Source organism: Tyto alba, unplaced genomic scaffold (genome assembly GCF_018691265.1).
Source record: "Tyto alba isolate M040663 unplaced genomic scaffold, T.alba_DEE_v4.0 Super-Scaffold_40, whole genome shotgun sequence".
NCBI lineage: Eukaryota > Metazoa > Chordata > Aves > Strigiformes > Tytonidae > Tyto > Tyto alba.
Window position 1 is genome coordinate 43,033,046 of NW_024881316.1, and position 17,535 is coordinate 43,050,580.

At 37.6% G+C, this 17,535-nt stretch overlaps 1 protein-coding gene across 5 annotated transcripts in view; it reads right to left on the reverse strand.

The window, feature by feature from the left end:
* Nucleotides 1-17,535, reverse strand: part of ITSN2 (intersectin 2) — an 83,911-nt gene that overhangs the window by 51,897 nt on the left and 14,479 nt on the right. For all 5 annotated transcript variants that reach the window (XM_042803389.1, XM_033004969.2, XM_033004967.2 and 2 more), the window contains exons 2-3: nucleotides 16,971-17,034; nucleotides 293-385 (exon numbers count right to left, since the gene is read on the reverse strand). In XM_042803389.1, coding sequence (XP_042659323.1) covers nucleotides 293-385; nucleotides 16,971-17,001 — 124 coding nt within the window. In that variant the 5' untranslated portion in view covers nucleotides 17,002-17,034. The remainder of the gene's footprint in view (nucleotides 1-292; nucleotides 386-16,970; nucleotides 17,035-17,535) is intronic.

Genomic DNA, 17,535 nt, shown 5'->3' on the forward strand with positions numbered 1-17,535 from the left:
CCCATCTAAGCACAGATTTTGCCTGATATTCTTTGGGTTTTGAAACTAGACAGAATGACAGCACATAACCACTAGCTGCAGAAGTGACAGGGTTAATAAAAGAGCATTCCCGTACCAGACTTTAGCCCAAAACTTGTAGAAGCTTAGCAATAACTTGTGGCTGTTTGCCCAAAGAGTATGGTTATTAGTCACAAAACAAAGGGCTAGAAATAGGATGTAGTTTTCAAGCTGTTTTACAAAGATACTTATGTGTACACGGAAGTTAATGTGTAATGCAGAATCTCAGACCAACCTGTAATGTAGCCTCCTGTGGGTTTAAGGCTATCAAACTGCTTGTCATGCTTGGCCCGCTCTTCAGAGGTGATGGCCCATATGTTTGGACCTCCTAAAGAAAAAAAAAAAAACCAAACCCAAAACTGAACAACTAAACAAATTGAAGACTTTTAAAAATAAAGCACACCACTTGTGAAATAAAAGTTTGGCTTCTGAAGAGACAAAGTTAGATCTAGACACACCCAGCTCCTACCAGTTTGGCAAGGGTGTTATGAAACACAGACCTGCTTCCCAGATGTGCAAGCCCTAGCTGAGACAATTCCTCAGCTAAATTGCTTTACACTCGGCTTTCAAACAAGCTCTGTCGTCCTTCAAAGCTGGTGCAAAGCAGTTTCCTGTTGCTGCTGATTGTTTGCAACCCGGGCAGGATGCACGTTGCTCACCATACCCTGTGTGAACCAAATACTCCTCTGGTTCACTGATAAACAAATGGTGTTCAATGTCACTTAAAGGTTCTCATACAGAGAGCTAATACCCTACAGCTGCCAGAAAGACTCATGCTTCGTCTTGACAATACTCTAAAAACAAAATTGGGACTGCTTACAAAAATATGTTGGTTTTGTCTGACACAAAAGTAACATTCTGGGTGGTTGTTTTTTTAAAAACAGGATACAATTTCAACTTGCCATTTTTCAGTGCTTCAAAAAAAACGTATACAATATTACAGTATCAAAGTAACAAAGAGAAATTGCAGGGAATAATCATGTTTACAGAGCTGTGCTGATATACCAGGCAGAACCAGAATGACTTTCAGAAATGCTCCAACCTGCTGTATAAAGGTCAAGGTGTGTGTCCTTTACAGGAAAGGCAGTTTGCCAGAAATAGGTTTGGCTTTTAAGCAGGAGAAAGTTTTCATCTGGAAGTTCTTGACAAATAACTAAATTTCCAAACCAATGAATGCAAGAATTAGCCAAAATTCTGAATGGAAACCCCCAAAACATAATTAAAACTTTATTACTTAAAACAACACCTTTAAAAAATATATTCTGTGGAGCATTACCACTTCCAAAGGACTGCTAATCTGTTCTTCAAGTATTGCTCACTAAAAGACAGTCAAGGGAATAAATGATTCTTCTATTAAGACATTAACAAGTTGCTTTAAAAACCACAGTGCTTTGCAAGAAAATTACTAAAAATCTTTCTGCTTTTCCTACATAAATCTAATTTCAAATCATTGAATCTCCAAAATTTCAACAACTTTTTTCACTGTTTTTCAGAGAATAACAAAGGGACTGCAAGCTGAGGTACATTACAATATTGACACATTAACGATGTTAATCACCCCTCATCTGTGTTTATCCATATATGCAAATACATTTTCCAAAAAGACTTAATGTATCCTCTTAAGAAGGTTGTTAGGACTGCCATTTTACTTGCATGTGTACAAATTTAATTATTTACCCCTGCTGCTTCATATGGAAATATATGTAATTTAAAAAAAAAAAAAAACAAATCAAACCAGAAACTCACTGGAGATATGAGTGACAGAAAAGGTAGGAGGGCATTAGGATGCAACTTCTATGCACCTGAATTAGGAGTTCTGCTTCCCTTTCTTGAGGATATACCAATTTTTTTTTTAGTGTGGCCTCAATGAAAGGGTTGTCTTGCAGGCTGCAAGCAGAACTGCACTTCATGAACCCCCCCCTTTCCCTCTTCTGACTAAATGAGTCTAAATAAATCCAATTAGACACTGATAATAAATGTAAATAAATCTATATTGGATGCCTGGAAGTTTATGAGTAATCTAAGTATTGCTGTAATACACAAATAAGGACAATTTCCACTCAATGGCAGAAATCAGAATGACACTTAAAACTTCTTAAAGTATTAATTTTAAGATATGAATGGAAAGTCCATAATGTGGTTAACGCTTATAGAAATTATCTGGACAAGATGAAGAAGTGCTCCTAAAGCTGTCAGCAGCAACTTCAGAAAACATGACCAGTTTTTTTTCATTTATGGAAAATGAAATATTAGCAACATCACATTTTCCTTATATGAAATACCTTGTTCTGATCATCTTCTGAAGCAGGTAGCTACCACATTCCTCAGCTTTTTATAATCAATAACAGAAAGATTAAGACAACCACAGTATATTCATGCCGTCAGTGGCTGTGAAGTGCTAAAAACAGGGTAACAATTGACTGGAGTTACCACCACCACCATAGACTCTCTAAAGAATCCAACTTACATTGTAAGGGAATTTCTGTCTAAATATGTACTGAAATGCACAATTTCATATTTATACGTCACAAAGTAAGCAAGTAGATCGCAGTCAATCTTGAAACTCTTCTAATATACTTCAGCAAACATCTCTTTGAATACAATCTGGTAAATTATGTTTCCTCTCCAACTATGAAATTCAAAGTTCTACATGGCATCATCTCGAACATGTTAAAATTCTGCAGTTCAGTGAATTACCAGATTCACACCTGTAGCTGTATGACAATTAACATCTCATTCTGGGAGTGTTTCAAGATCCACATTTGCCCTTCATTCTCATTCTTGCCTCCATTAAGACACCCCAAGAATCTCACTATTTTTTTGCACACTGAAGATTTTGTGCACTTTTACTCAGACTGTGACAACTTTTCTCTAACACACAGGGGTGCTGAGCGCAGGAGTGTCACCATTGCCCCAACCACCTCAGGATCATCGCAGGGCTCTCTACAAGGCAGAACGAGTTGGGTGCATGACGGCTCACTGCACCCCATCTCCAGCTTCACTAACTCTTACCACCACGTACTTCACGTTGCTGATGCTAGCCTACTTGAGGAAAATAAAACAACCCACAAAAAACCCCCCTTCAGTGCAGCCATAACAAAAGGCCTTTAGACGCACACGCTACTGCTAAAATTAGGCTGTTAGAAAAGTTTATTCACTTCCAGATTAAACATGCAAAAGCATTTCTTCAGCAGCCATCTCCATGACAGGTTTCTTGCAAGTATAAATTTAATTAAAAAAAAAAAAAAATCTTTAACTACAACTCACATTATTATAGCAACAAGTCCTTCTAGCACAGTGCAAGCACCTACTGTTACAGCAAAGTGGTAACTACAAACACACGTTATCAAAAGTATATTTTGTGAATGTTTCAGAAGACTAAATATATATGCTGAAAAGCCCAACCTGCTAATAATTTACTTTCAAGGTAAGATGAATTTCAGATTTTCCCTGTCCCTGAGGACAGAGACTAAAAATCCTTTTTTTTTGTGACCAATTACATAAAGATATGCTCTCCTTTGTTGTCTTTTTTTGTTTTTTGGGTTTTTTTGTTTTGTTTTGGTTTTTTTTTTTTTGTTTTTTTTTTTTTTATAGGCATGGAAAAAAACAATGTAGTACGACTTAAAATCCAAAGCAGGCCTCCTCTCACACAATTTTATCGTCTTACTTCAAAGTAAATATATAAAAATCTACATACTTTTATAAATATAAATTCAAAGAAAACATATTCGAGTTCATACAATTTTAGCCACATCTCTAACACCTATCAACATTCAGTAACACCTTGAAATTTAAGATGTTTAAAAGAAGATATCAGAGCATCTTTTAATTTAGAAGGTTGAATGAAAACACGTACTAAGTTCCAACTAGAAATGAGATGGGGGGGGAAGGGCAAAGGAAGCAAGGCAGTGTACAAAGTCCTTCCAAAGCTGTGATTCCTTGCAAGATAAGTCTAGAAAGTAATGTTGGGGGTTTTTTAATCAGGAATTAGTATCTAGAGAACAGCATACAAGTCAGCACAGCTCTCCCAGTCTGATGAGATTTTTGGTGCTTGTGTATAACTGAACAAAGTCACAGAACACTAAGTTTTAACCTAATGTCATTTAAGAGAGTCTGCCATTTTCAGCCTGAACTAGGTCTTTGTTTTATGAATACAGGTTAATAGCCACTGGACAATGAAAGCACTTGTTTACAAGAAAAAAATTTAAAAAACACCCAGTACTTATGGTAGAGGTCCACAGTGTGGGCATTCAAGCCCCACCCAACACTTCTTATTTAAAGTATTCACTGTTTTTTCCCACTCCTACCCCAATATGCAACAGAAACAAAATAAAGGGCATAGAACAAGAGGGAAGGTTAAAGCATTGTGATAATTTATTTTTAGCATAACCAGGTGCTCATGACTCTTCTAATATTACCATTTGGTGATACAAATAAGAAAAGAAAAATCTGTGTACGCTAAGTGTCTTTTAAGTTAAGATTCCTCAAAATACAGAGCAAAAATACCACATAGGTCTATCTGAAATTAATACTTTGAACAACGGGGATCACAAGGTCTTGGCAAATCCACAAATCACGTCACGAAACCATTCTTCAAAGTAATTGCTGTGTTTACTTACAGTATAACCGAGACCATCACAATAAAGACTTACCACAGACAAAATTAGTTTGAAACTCAGTCCTCCTGTGCAATCACCATCAAAACATGTTACAACCCTCACAAATACTGTGGTTGCTTCCCAAAGCTACCACCAGTGGTAAAACCGGCTACTCAGCATCACTGCTGAGAAAAACTACACTGCTTGGTTTACAACCAACCAGGTTATGGGCACGCTGAACTGTGACAAAGGGAAGACTGCTCCTTTTCTTGAAAGGACAAAGCTGCAGGAAGAGTCAAACAGAAACATCTGTCATCCAAGACGTATCATCTAAACTTATCTGGCTTAGCTCAACATTTTTTTTTTGCACTAACAAGCCTTCAAACCCAGGGCTGAGAAACATCTTGCCCATCAGCAAGATCCAGCTAAAGGGGACAATTAATTCTGCCCAGAAGCATCATTGTTCTTCCCTCCTCTCAGCCCCAGCCCTTACTCATGGCAAGTCATACACACATTGCAAAACTGAACTGCAGACATCTCCTCTTTGCAGACACCTCTCTGATCGCAGGATGGGGCAAGTGGCACGCATCTCCCTGATGGAGTAGTGGTCAACCTTTGGCTCTCCAGTGATTTTCAGCTGGCACCAAGTAGCAGTGAATAAAAGTACTTTCACAAATCAGTTCAGCATCAGAAATCAAATTATGGTTGCCACTACATGCTCTCACAACAGGCTTTGCTGCAGCCAATGATTAGTATATTACTACTTTTCTGACTTAGCTTAAGTTTCCTGGAAATTTTCAAGAGATAAGTAATTTTTTTCCCAACCGTAGATTGTACAATTTTGGAAGGGAAAAAAAAAAAGTACAATCTCTCTGACAAGAAGATATCTCATAAAATCATTATTCCTCAAAAGAGGTTACTTCACAATCTCACAACTACATACACGAAGCAAGACCCACCTGGATAAAGCTAACACTGTATTTGAGTACACTGCATTTTTGTGAATAAAAACTCAAGAAATGCTGGGAGATGTTCCCCACAAGGTTTTTCCCTAGAATAAAGTAACTATTGCCTTCACATACTTTTTCTGTTTATAGAAATGTGGGGTTTTTGTATTAGGAACACTTTTGGAAGACAGATGTTAAGCTGTGTTTATTTTCTAGAGAACGCTTGTACTTTCAGGGAAGACTCTGGATAAACACCAGGACTGGCAAGTGCTCTTGAGATCCAACATGGGGAACCTGGACTCAAGGTCTAGAAATGTCTCAACAGATTCCTTATACCTGATCAGAAAACAAACAGAGAAAGCTCATTTACCTGCCCACTCCACAGCTCTACAAATACATTCAAGAGTTCAGTCGCATGTGGATTCTACTGACATAGAAAGCCTGTATAGAACGATGAAGACCCACGCAAACAAGCTGGCGCTAAACATCATTTTAACATATCTTCAAGACTTCTCTAAAGATGACAAAACACATACCAACTTCACCTTCACTTAACAGGTATTAATATGTAATTCAATGTGGTAGCACTCACAATTTTATAGCGTTGCAAACAAGCGACTATGCTGAGGATTAAACAACATTTCCCATTCCTTTAAGTTCATTTTAAATAAAAGACATTTTTCTACAAGATAGTGTGAGGGTCTACTTATGGCAGGATCACAATACTTGGTAGGACAGCTCCAGAAATGTCTTTACAACACTACATCAGACAGATAATATTCTGACGAAAATAAAGGACTTGCTTTGATGGGCTGCCAACATCAGAGACGGAAACACTGTTCTTTCCTTAAAACAGTAAGCTGCCATTGAAATAGGGGAGAAAAGAGAGCACAATCGTAGAAAAGTAAATACACTTGAAAATCCTCGATAAGACCTCTGTCACTGGTTAGGACACTACTCGTAGGCAAAAGGTAGCTGTACTGAGAGCTGTACTACCACTGAAAAGGATAAAGGCAACTTTTCACTTGTGGAAAATCTTAAGACATTTCTCACATTCTCCAAAGAACTGTGTGTGTTTTTCACCCGTAGGCATTGCTTGTTTTTCTCTAATAAAAACTGTGCTCCTATGACCTACAAAGTTAATTAATTCTGCAGAGATAATAAACCTAAATTGAAAGAGCATTCCTTGTACACGTAAGTCATAAGGATGAGTGATTATACTACCACCTTTTTAACCATCCAAAAAACTAGCATTAAGCTTCATAATGACCCTAAATAAATATTTATCTCTATGTTTAAAGACGGGAAAATTTCAACACGGACATGCAGCAGCATGCCTCAAGCTGCACAACAAGGGTTTTTCCTTAACGCAACCAGCAACTGCATTACTGTCTCCCATTAGAAGCCTCAAGAGAGTTGTTTGGTATAAGACATATTGGGATAAATCTAATAACTCTGGTCTTTCTCTATGTGTGTTTGTAGGCAAGTTTGTTTATTTTTATTTATTTTTAATATTTAGTGTTTATTTATTTATTTATTTTCTTTATTACAGATCAGATTTAATGCTACCAACTGAGATGCTGAATCACACCTCAAATTCTTCCTCAGTGATGAGTATACACTCCAGGAGCCTGAAAATATACAGAACACTTTACCACTAGTCTGAGTTTCCAGATTCCTTATTAATGTTACTGCTATTTTTAATATTTGCTTCCCTCCTTTGTTGCTGATTCTTTATATCAAATGTAGGGGAAAATGCTGACCGATAACAAGCATTTATTCTTATTTAGGTGTGGAAATGTGTTATGAACCATTACTGTGGTGGCTTTGGTCCATCCCAAAGTACCACCTGCTCTTCCTTGAGCACCTCCCATTCTCAGCTCCTATATTCTTGGACCGCGGCAGGAACCACATGCAACCACTTTTCACAATGCACACATCAATCCCGCTATTGCTTGTCCTACCAGAAATGCTTCACAGAGGCTCTCAGCATATTCAGCAACATTGCAGCAACTGCCAGAAGAAAAGGGTGTGTCTGCGCTTATCACAACTTCAGGAGTTTCTTTAATATAAAGGAAACAACTGTAGCTAAAGCATGTTAAACAGAGGGAAGTGTGTGTCTCCTTCGGTTTTTTATTTCCACTGAAATTAAAAGAATTGTGCCCACTGAAGCCAAGAGAATTTTTAAAGATTTTCAAGTGTCTCTGACGTGCCATCCAAAAATCACTGTTACCTACAAACAGGCTGTTAAGTAGCATCAGGCAAGTGCAAAGCTACACTGACTTGGTGAAGAAATGCTTGCTTAATCGAAGAGCATGCTTACAGAAATGCGGGCAAAGCAGCAGCAGACACATTGTATTTTAGGGCATAATTCATATTCTCTACATTACATACAGGATTTCTAGATATTTTAGCATATTGGGAATCATTAGGTTCAGCAGCTCACCAAAATCAAATACTGGGCTTGTTGAAACTAACCACCTGCTCCACACAAAACAGGAACAGAACTCCGTATGATGAGGTATTTTGCTTGATATGGTCTTGGGCATCCCTCCACTTTGATACAGAAAAATCTATCTGCAAAGGAAGAACACTCAAATTTCTGTGCCATGCAAAGATCTCAATACAGAAATATAATCCTTGCTTTTAGAATTAATATAATCCCTAAAAGAATTTGAAGATACGTAATAGTCTAGTCCATGCTGACAGTAAAATCCACTTGTTTTCTGAATTTTACAGTGGAACTTGACGATTCCAAAGCACTTAAACTATCAGTTTATAATGATAGGATAGTAATTCGGTATTTTATAAAAATCACAGAATCATTTACCTCATTATGGCTATCCATTTTCAGAAGCTACCTTTTAATTAAATTATTGCCAAGCTCCACTGAAACATGAAGCAACACATCAAGCAAGCAAAGAGTATTAAAAAAAAAAAGGTCAAAACCATAGGCATAGCAAATTGCAGCAATTTTACTTGAAGATGTGTAAACAAAATTTTTTTTTTTAAAGCTCTGTTAGAGCTCCATTAATGTAAAAAATACATTAGGAAACATATATAAACAGGACAGTACTCTCAGCTGCACATTACCATGCTACCTTTTACATTGGTTTTCTGCAGAATTTGTGACAACTTGTTCAATAGCACTTTCTGAAGTTTTAATGAAACAAGTTTACTGTTTCTCCCGAATAAGTCCAATTACTGTAACCTACAATGCTGGTAAATTCATACTTTATTCTCGACAGCTAATTTAAATTTTCCTTTTCTTACCAGAAAAAATTGGCACACAGACTTGGCTTAACCTAAGCCTTCCACATATTTAGATTCAATACTAGCAATAAATATAAAAGTATTTTCTGCCTAATACTGGAAAAACAATGCCATTGCAATCACCTGTAGCTGTTGAGTTACGAACACTGATGCAGCATATGATACAAGCCCATTCTTCTATCCAATAACATTGCCATTTCTTTGTCCAGAATCACAGTACCATTTAGGTTGGAAGACACCTTTAAGACTGAGTCCAGTCGCAAACCTTGCGCTGCCAAGGCCACCACTAAACCATGGCCCTAAGCGCCACATCTACATATCTTCTAAGTACCTCCAGGGATGGTGACTCAACCACTACCGTGGCCAGCCTGTTCCAATGACTGACAACCCTTTCGGTGAAAAATTTTTCTTAATATACAATCTAAATCTCCCCTGGTGCAACTTGAGGCCATTTCCTCTTGTCCTATCGCTTGCTACTTGGGAGAAGAGATCGACACCTACCTCACTACACCCTCCTTTCGGGTAGTTGTAGAGAGTGGTAACATCTCCCCTGAGCCTCCTTTTCTCCAGGCTGAACAACCCCAGTTGCCTCAGCTGCTCCTCATAAGTCTTGCTCTCAAGACCCTTCACCAGCTCCGCTGCCCTTCTCTGGACATGCTTCAGCACCTCAATGTCTTTCTTGTAGTGAGGAGCCCAAAACTGAACACAGTATTTGAGGTGCGGCCTCACCAGTACCGAGTACAGGGGGACAATCGCTTCCCTAATCCTGCAATTAATACTTTTGGATGGATATTAGAGATGGGAAAAAGAAGAAGAAAGTCACACCAACAAGAATTTTTCCAATGGAAGGTATGAAAAGTTTGAAGTAAGCAATGTTATTAAGGCATAAAATAAGCATACTTTGACAAGTTTCCCCCTACCAGCTGCAAGACCTGCTTCCATTTGTTGTTAAGGTAGGCATACCTCCAGCTGATGAACTCCGTATGCTTCCTTCACAGCATGACACAGAAGATGGAAGATATGCTTACCCTTCAATTTAGGACAAGTCAGAAGCTTTATTGAGTAAACTCCTGTCAACCTGTATAGCAAAGTCTTCCATGAGGAAAATAAAAGTTTTTAGTCACCGTGCTTAAGGAAAAAGGTCACCAGAGCTTAGACTAAACTTTTCTAATTCTGAAAACAGATTTTTTAATGCTGCTGCTGCTCACCAGCATCCACAAAAAAACCCCTACAACTTAATTCAAAATTTACAAAAGGATAATTTGCTTCATTACTGTCTAGCAAATCTCTGTGGAATGCAGCAAAACTAAGAAGATTCAGGTGAGTTTCCATCTGAGGCAGCTAGTAAATCTTTCCACACCAGGAGAAATGTACACAGTAAAAATACTGGGCAAGAGGATGCAAAATGAACCTTGAAATTAGGTGGAGTAAAGGAAATGATTCTCCTACAAAAACATACACTTGACACAAAATCAGAGCAGAACTCTGTTCAAGGAATAATAGATCCTTTATAGTAATTTTTGGAGTTGTCAACATTATCTGTCCATTAGACTAAAAATGGTATTTCCAGGTTCTCAGACTCGAGAAGGAAGTCTGGGACAAGGAGGAAGGCTGAAGGGCTATATTTGCAATAGAGAATTGGGATACAGACTTCAAAGGAAAGAGGAAAAGAGAACAACTGCCAAATTAAAAAAAAAAAAAAAATACACAGGAAGGGTGGGAAAGAAGGAAAATGAAGCATTTCCCAAATGACCTGTGGAATAAAATTAAATTAGGAGACAAAACACAGTAACGACCCTGCCAGCACAGACTGAATATTCACCTAGCGAAGCTCCCAGCACAAAGTGACAAGCTGAGACACACATTACATAAATACATTTGATAAATCACAATGTCTAAAACCATGTTTATTCTTGACATTACGATCAGGGCTAAACCTGAACTCACTCTGCCAATACCAATTAATATAATCTATGGCCTGTTTAAAGTAGCCACAATGATCATAGATGACATGGAATTTAGTACATGTTCAGATGGTACCACTTTACACAATGCCCATCAGCCCTAAATTGCAACAACCACACAAAGTGGTTTATCAGAGTAGTACACTTCCCAAAGTTTTGGAGCTACACGTTCAGGAAATGAAAATTCTAACAGTCAAAGCCCTTTGAAGCTCAGCCATGTGAGATTTATGTTTCTGAGTCCCTTCAGCTAAGCAAGCCTTCAGTTCTCTGGCTCCATTTTGGGGAATTATTTGTAGATTATTTTGTTGTGGGGTTTTGTTGTTGTTGCTGTTTTTTTTTTTTTTTTGTTTAGGTTTTTGTATGCTTTGAAGAAAAAACATCAGAAAGTCTCACTGACATCCAAAATTAATAAAGCAGTTTGCAGTATAGTATAATTATTCCAGACAGAAAACATCCTGGGTTCCCCACTCAGTGTAAACTTACCTTATAAAAACCAACACGGGATACTAACAAAATAAAATTTTAGCAAGACAAAGTAGCTATAGGCTTAAAGTAAGTTAATGGATGAAGATCTAACACTAATCTTCACTAGGTTATGATCCAACTTTTTATTTATTTTTTACATTTCAGGAGCATAGGATTGGAAGGGACTTCCAGTGTCACCAAGTACAGACTACTGATACTCCAAGAAACCCTAAATTCCTTCCTAAAATGTAAATTCTGTCTTAAGGCAATCAGACCTTTTCCTTGACCATCGTCCAGAATATCACTGCTTACAGAACCGTTCCCACTTCCAGACCAACTGCACCAACAGCTGATTCATTTCTATTTAACCTTATGCTAACATTGTACTTAGTTTCCCTCCTTAATGTTTATCATCTTAAGAAAAAAGTAAAGAGCAAATCTATTTACTGTAAAGTAAATACAATTAAATTAAAAAAACAGTAAGTTCTTATTTTGGTAGGTTAACAAAGCCAATCTCTTTAGTCTTTCTCAACACTTAATTCATTTCTCCTGGATAACATTGAAGCCTAACTCTGCATCTATTACACTTCCTTGGTTTTTTTCCCTCATAATCAGATAACCCAAATTCTACCCTATATCCCACAAGATGTCTCACCAGTGCCTTACGCAATAGAACACAGTACTCCTTATTTCACCCATCACATTTTAGGATGCATTTCCTTTCCCTCAAATCATGTAATTATTCCCTGATCAAGTAATATATCCGGTTGTCTTCCTCCTTAGTCACAGACAACTGCTGAGTTCCCAGCATACAGCAAGACTTCTTCTAGACCATAATGGCATGACTAAAAAGCTATTTGAAGTCAGCACAACAGAAACGTGATGAAATTTAACCACTGATATGCAGTTCATATTGTATAACTCTGGCTGGAAAATGACTCCTAAATCTCTGTCAACCAATTTAACCAGCATACATTTGCTTTTTAATGATGATGTTGCCCTAAATAATAACAACTAAGACAGGTCTCAAAATAAAAATCCATGGAGAATATCACTATTGCAACATCCTAGTTTAAAATTTGTATTTTCTCTCCATTTTAGCCAGTTACTCCTCTAATAAAGTCCAAACATGGGATCTGTTACATCTTGTCTACAAAATCCAGACATTGAAGAAGGCATAAGGTGCGACCTTCTTTTGTTAAAAACCTAGTTCCATTTATTGAATTTAAACATTTACCTCCATGTCTTATTATTTCTTCCAAGATTTCCTGTTACATCTTCTGTGTGAATCGTATTATCCTCATAATTAAGTATGAATAAGACACTTTGTATTCCACAATCCTGTAGGGCTATTTCTGACTTGTTAATATTAAAGAAAGCATGTAACACAGCACACACAAATGAAAATCTAATTTTTTGCAGGGTGTGAGAATGGAAGATATATGCCCCTCTGACTTGAGCATATGAATTTTGCTCCTTATCAACTGACACCAGTGTCCTCATCAAAAAGTGACAGGAAGGATTAAATTATAAGTAAGGACACAGAAAATATTTGTCCTTGTCTTAGAATTTCTTTCCTTTACCTTCTTTTAAATAGGAGATCAAGTTCTGATATTTTCTTTGCAAGGTCTAATACAACTTAGTATCTTTGCACTTGTTGATATCCAAGTCCACAGTTTCCATATCTACAGAGCACACCAGGTTGAGTCAAATTTCATTCAAGTAGTTTAACTGAACTGTGATGACCAGAGTTCCTTCTAATTCAGAAGAATTCAGACCACAGATCTTGAGACAAACTTTTTCTTAATAGAGAAGCTGCAGCAGAACTTAGCATCAGTGAGTGTTTTACCCTTGACATCAGTGGAACCAAGACCCTACTCAAACCCATTAATGTCTACCCTAGTCTCCAACACACCTAAATGCAGGGACACAAAACTCAAATTCACAGCAGCATAAAATCGTCTTTGACTTATGAAGGTTGAGAAGCATGTGAAATAAGTGATGAGTATTACTTTTTGCACATCAGTTTATCAGAGCTATTTTCCTGCTGGACCACAAAAAAATTATATCAAAAGGAAACAGGTGGTAGGAAGGAAGAAGGAGGACAAATAAAAACATAAACAAAAAACAGCACAGCCCAAAAATTCCAAGGGTACTTAAGGAAACAATGTGAAAGATACTGATCAGCAAATACTGCTTTCCCTGTTTTGGCTAGACTCTCCAAGATTAAATCTCCCCAAACCAAGAGCCAGCATCAGCATGGGTATTAAACCCGGAAAAAAAATCTAGCCTACAGAAGAAGGGGAGGACAGCAACATCTTGCAACTGCTCCCCAGCTGTAAAGAAGGCATCTTGTGGCAGTGAAAGCTACACTTCCTCCTGATCTGTGATGAAGAGAGCAATCACAGAAACAAACTAAGTGGAAGTACATTTTAACCTATTAAAACCTTTATCTTTTTAACTGTTGTTTGTGGTTAGTATATTAACTCCTTTAGAAATTGAACTGTTGAAGGTATTTATTATTTAGAGTAACTAAATGCCACTTCCAAAAGCTTTTGCAAGACTTGGGATAAATTCCTAAGAAAGCTTTGTATGTGAGGACACTACCAGAAACTGGGTTTTACCATTTTCACAGAGATAATGGTCAATATTCAGACAGTTACAGGATAAAACTAAATCCTCAGTAAAGAATCCTTGCTCTCCTTTGCAGACTGGGGAGATGGATATACCTGGAGGGGCTCTCATGGAACTGGACTTCACAGAGATAAATGTCTGTTATCCACCTGGTGCCGTACGTGTATTTTGTAATTGGCAGCCTTTTTACATAAGAAACATGTTACTCAACCTTGCCGGTTCATATAAAATGTCATCACAACCTTTACATTTTGCACGGGAGATAAATTTGTAAAAACTGGCAGGCCTGCCCCGAGTTCCTGAAAAATCAACATGCTCTCCAAGTCCTGCTTTTCCTCTTGGAATTTCCAGCCTGTTCGTAAGGCACCCCCAAAAGACACCTCCAACAGAAATGAAGAGTCAAAGGGAACTCCATTCTGTTCACTGCATTTTTTCATTACTTTAGAGAAGAAAGGTAAGCAGCCTAGCAAGAGCATGTGCCCCTAGAGCACATGGCATCAAAACAAACTCAAGTTTAAGTGTGGCCACATAACTAAAAAAGAGTATGCCAGTTCTCAGTATAACATGCAGATTGGTCATCAGCCTTATGCTGAGGCTGGACAGTCTTGGAGCCTGCCCTGATGAAGGTATATTCTGAGTAACAACTCAAGGTGCCTTCAGTTTAGTTGAGCCTCCCAAAATTGGAACTCAAGCACATGACTCAGGTACCCCTCCTTCTTGAGGTCCTGTGCAGACTTCCCTTACTCTGCTTAGGTTGGTAATCAAAGTGTTGTAGCATCTTCTACTTGTATTTGTTTGAGTGTCATGCTTTGTCACTCTGTGTCATATAATCACATACTTGTACACACACCTACTCCATGCTATCCACTCACTTTTCTCTAACACTGAATGCCAAAAATAATCCTGAAACAGAAGCTACTTCATGCCTTACACTACTAATGAACCAAAAGCTACGTTTGTTGTACCTTGATAAAAATAAGAGTTTTCTTCTCCAGAAGAAAAACACCATTTCTCCCTAGTAGGATACAAAAGGAAAGGGTCAACCTTCTGCTAATATGAAGGTGTGGCAGGCAGCTAGTGCTCTCAGGCTGCAGCCATGCCTAATGGTTTAGTTGCCTCATGCATAACCTCATTCTTCATCTCATGCTTGAAGTCACTACCAAGGCCTAACAACATAATTAGAGGTTTCCACTGAGCAGTGAGTGGTAAAAGCAGGTGATCTGCTTTGAATGCAAACAACAGTGGCAGTTAGTAGCAGGGAAGAAGAACACAGATTAGAGAAGAACAATTTCAACGACAGAAGTTGCTTAGTATTTATCCAGAGATCACATTAAAACTACTTTTTTTCCCCACCTGACTTGTTTGAAATTTAATCAATTCTAATAAGAAATATGACAGCAAAACTACACAGTCATTCAAATATTCTGTGATGAGCAATAGTTTAACTATTGCCTGGTATCCCTCTTACTCACATTCTCTTACTATGTTTTTCAACACAGCAAAATTCTACGAAGGGAAAGGCTGTGTCTTGTGGCACCGTTTCTTTTGAGAGTGGCGGACAGCACTGCGCAAGGGATTCCAGATCAAGGGAAGGATCACTTTCCCAAACTAAGACTTCTGAGATCAAGTCATGTAAATGCTCAGTGCTGTCAGTACATTTGCAATCCTCCAACAAAACCAAGGAGTAAAAACACCAAACCAAAAAGATACCAAGCAGCTTGTGAATAAATCAACCATGGAGATAGACAAGATCATATCCCCCGTTGAAGAGAGATTCTGTTTGTTTATTTTAAATTGAGGAGCAAAAAGCATGTGACAATTAAAAAAAAAAAAAAAAAAAAGCTTTTTCATTATGTCCAAGGAAGTGGGGGGAAAAAAATAAAATGTGGTATTTAGGTTTTTCCCGAATATATGCAATATACTGATTCCTTTTACTTCTCCTTTATTTTTAAGTCTGTGAAATGAAGTCTGGAACAAACTGCAGCAGACGGTATTTAAAAAAAAAAAAAAAAAAAAAAGAAACAAAAAACCATGATGATCACACAGATTATTTTTTCACAAAATGTTTTAAACATGCTTCACGTGCATAAAACAGGTTTAATTTGAAATTTGAATGTTCTTCTGAAAAAAAAAAAACACTTCTCCTTATTCGCCAAATTTATCTCAGCAGTGATGATTTCCTAAATTAGTTAAATAAAGATCTCCCAGTCCTGCAGTAACCTTCACAGATAAATGAGATAAAAAAATACTTTTTCTTATATCTATTTCCTTATTTTTATCAGGAGAAATATCCCCTATCTGGGATATCTGAAGTGCAAAGCATTGTTCCTACACTTGTCTTTTCATTTTGGCTAGCTCTGTAAGCCACAACATGTAAACATCAAACTTCTCAGCAGATACTTGCAAATTCTGTCTTCACAAATAAGCTTGGTCTAGCAATAAAGAGCTCCAACACATACATACACACACAAAAAATGTTACAGTTTCAACTCTCATACATCTTTGAAAGGAAATCACCAAGAAACAAATCCAAAAGTTTCTATAGTAGATGGGGCACAGAATCAAGAGGAAAAATCTTAACGTTTTTTTGAGAAAGACTGATTATTTTTGTCAATGTAGCAAATTGCTTAACACATTCAAATATTCTGATTTAAAATAAGTATCATAATATATTATAACGAAACACATTTTGTGCCAAATGACGTAACAGAAAAGGTATGCAAGTTTAATCAACTATTACTTAGCATATTCCCCAGTTGAAGTCAGACAGTATTCACACTACAAGTCACACATTCCTCAACCCTTTAAATGATCTGCGATTACTAGATGCTCCAGGCATATCTGTACTCTAAATCACCCTGCAGTAATAATTCTACTGAATTTCTCCCTGTGTTACAGTACAAGTAAGGCTACAGGAAGCAATACGCAGCAAACTGACCATAAAGCTGCTGCAGGTTCTAAAATCAGCATTAAAAAAAAAAAAAGACAAATGCTCCCACCCCTACCAAAACAAACCAACCCGAGCTACTCACCATTCATGGCTGTGGGAAACTGAGCCATCATGATCTTGAATACGCCTTGCTAGCTCTTAGCCATCTGCAACATAAAAACATTGTGCAATTAATAATGCAACAAGGGCAAAACGTAGCTCTTCGCTCCCGCTGAGCAGGGGGAATGCCTGTCCCCCTCAGCTCACACTTCCGATAGCAAACAATGCCGGGCTTCAGGCTGCTGCTGAACAAGCTGAATTTGCATTTGGGAGGGGGTGGGGGAATTTTTTTTTTTTTTTTTCTATTTTTTTATAGGGTATGCAGTGCAGTCCTGAAGCTAGTGGCACATTCTTAAAGGAAAACAGTACCAACTGTTTAGCAACTGCTGCATAATGTACACAAACAGTTGACAACATGTCAGAACATATGGCATGGAGAACAGCCCCCTCCTGGCAGAAGGACAGACTCTGGGTCCTAGCAGACCTCTTCCAGCTTTCCACTGTAAATATTTATGCATATCATAAAAAAAGTTCAATGCACAGCTCTGTAACTAAATGCTTCTGCCGAGAAAAGTGGAAGAACAATTATTATTCAAATTCATCCATTC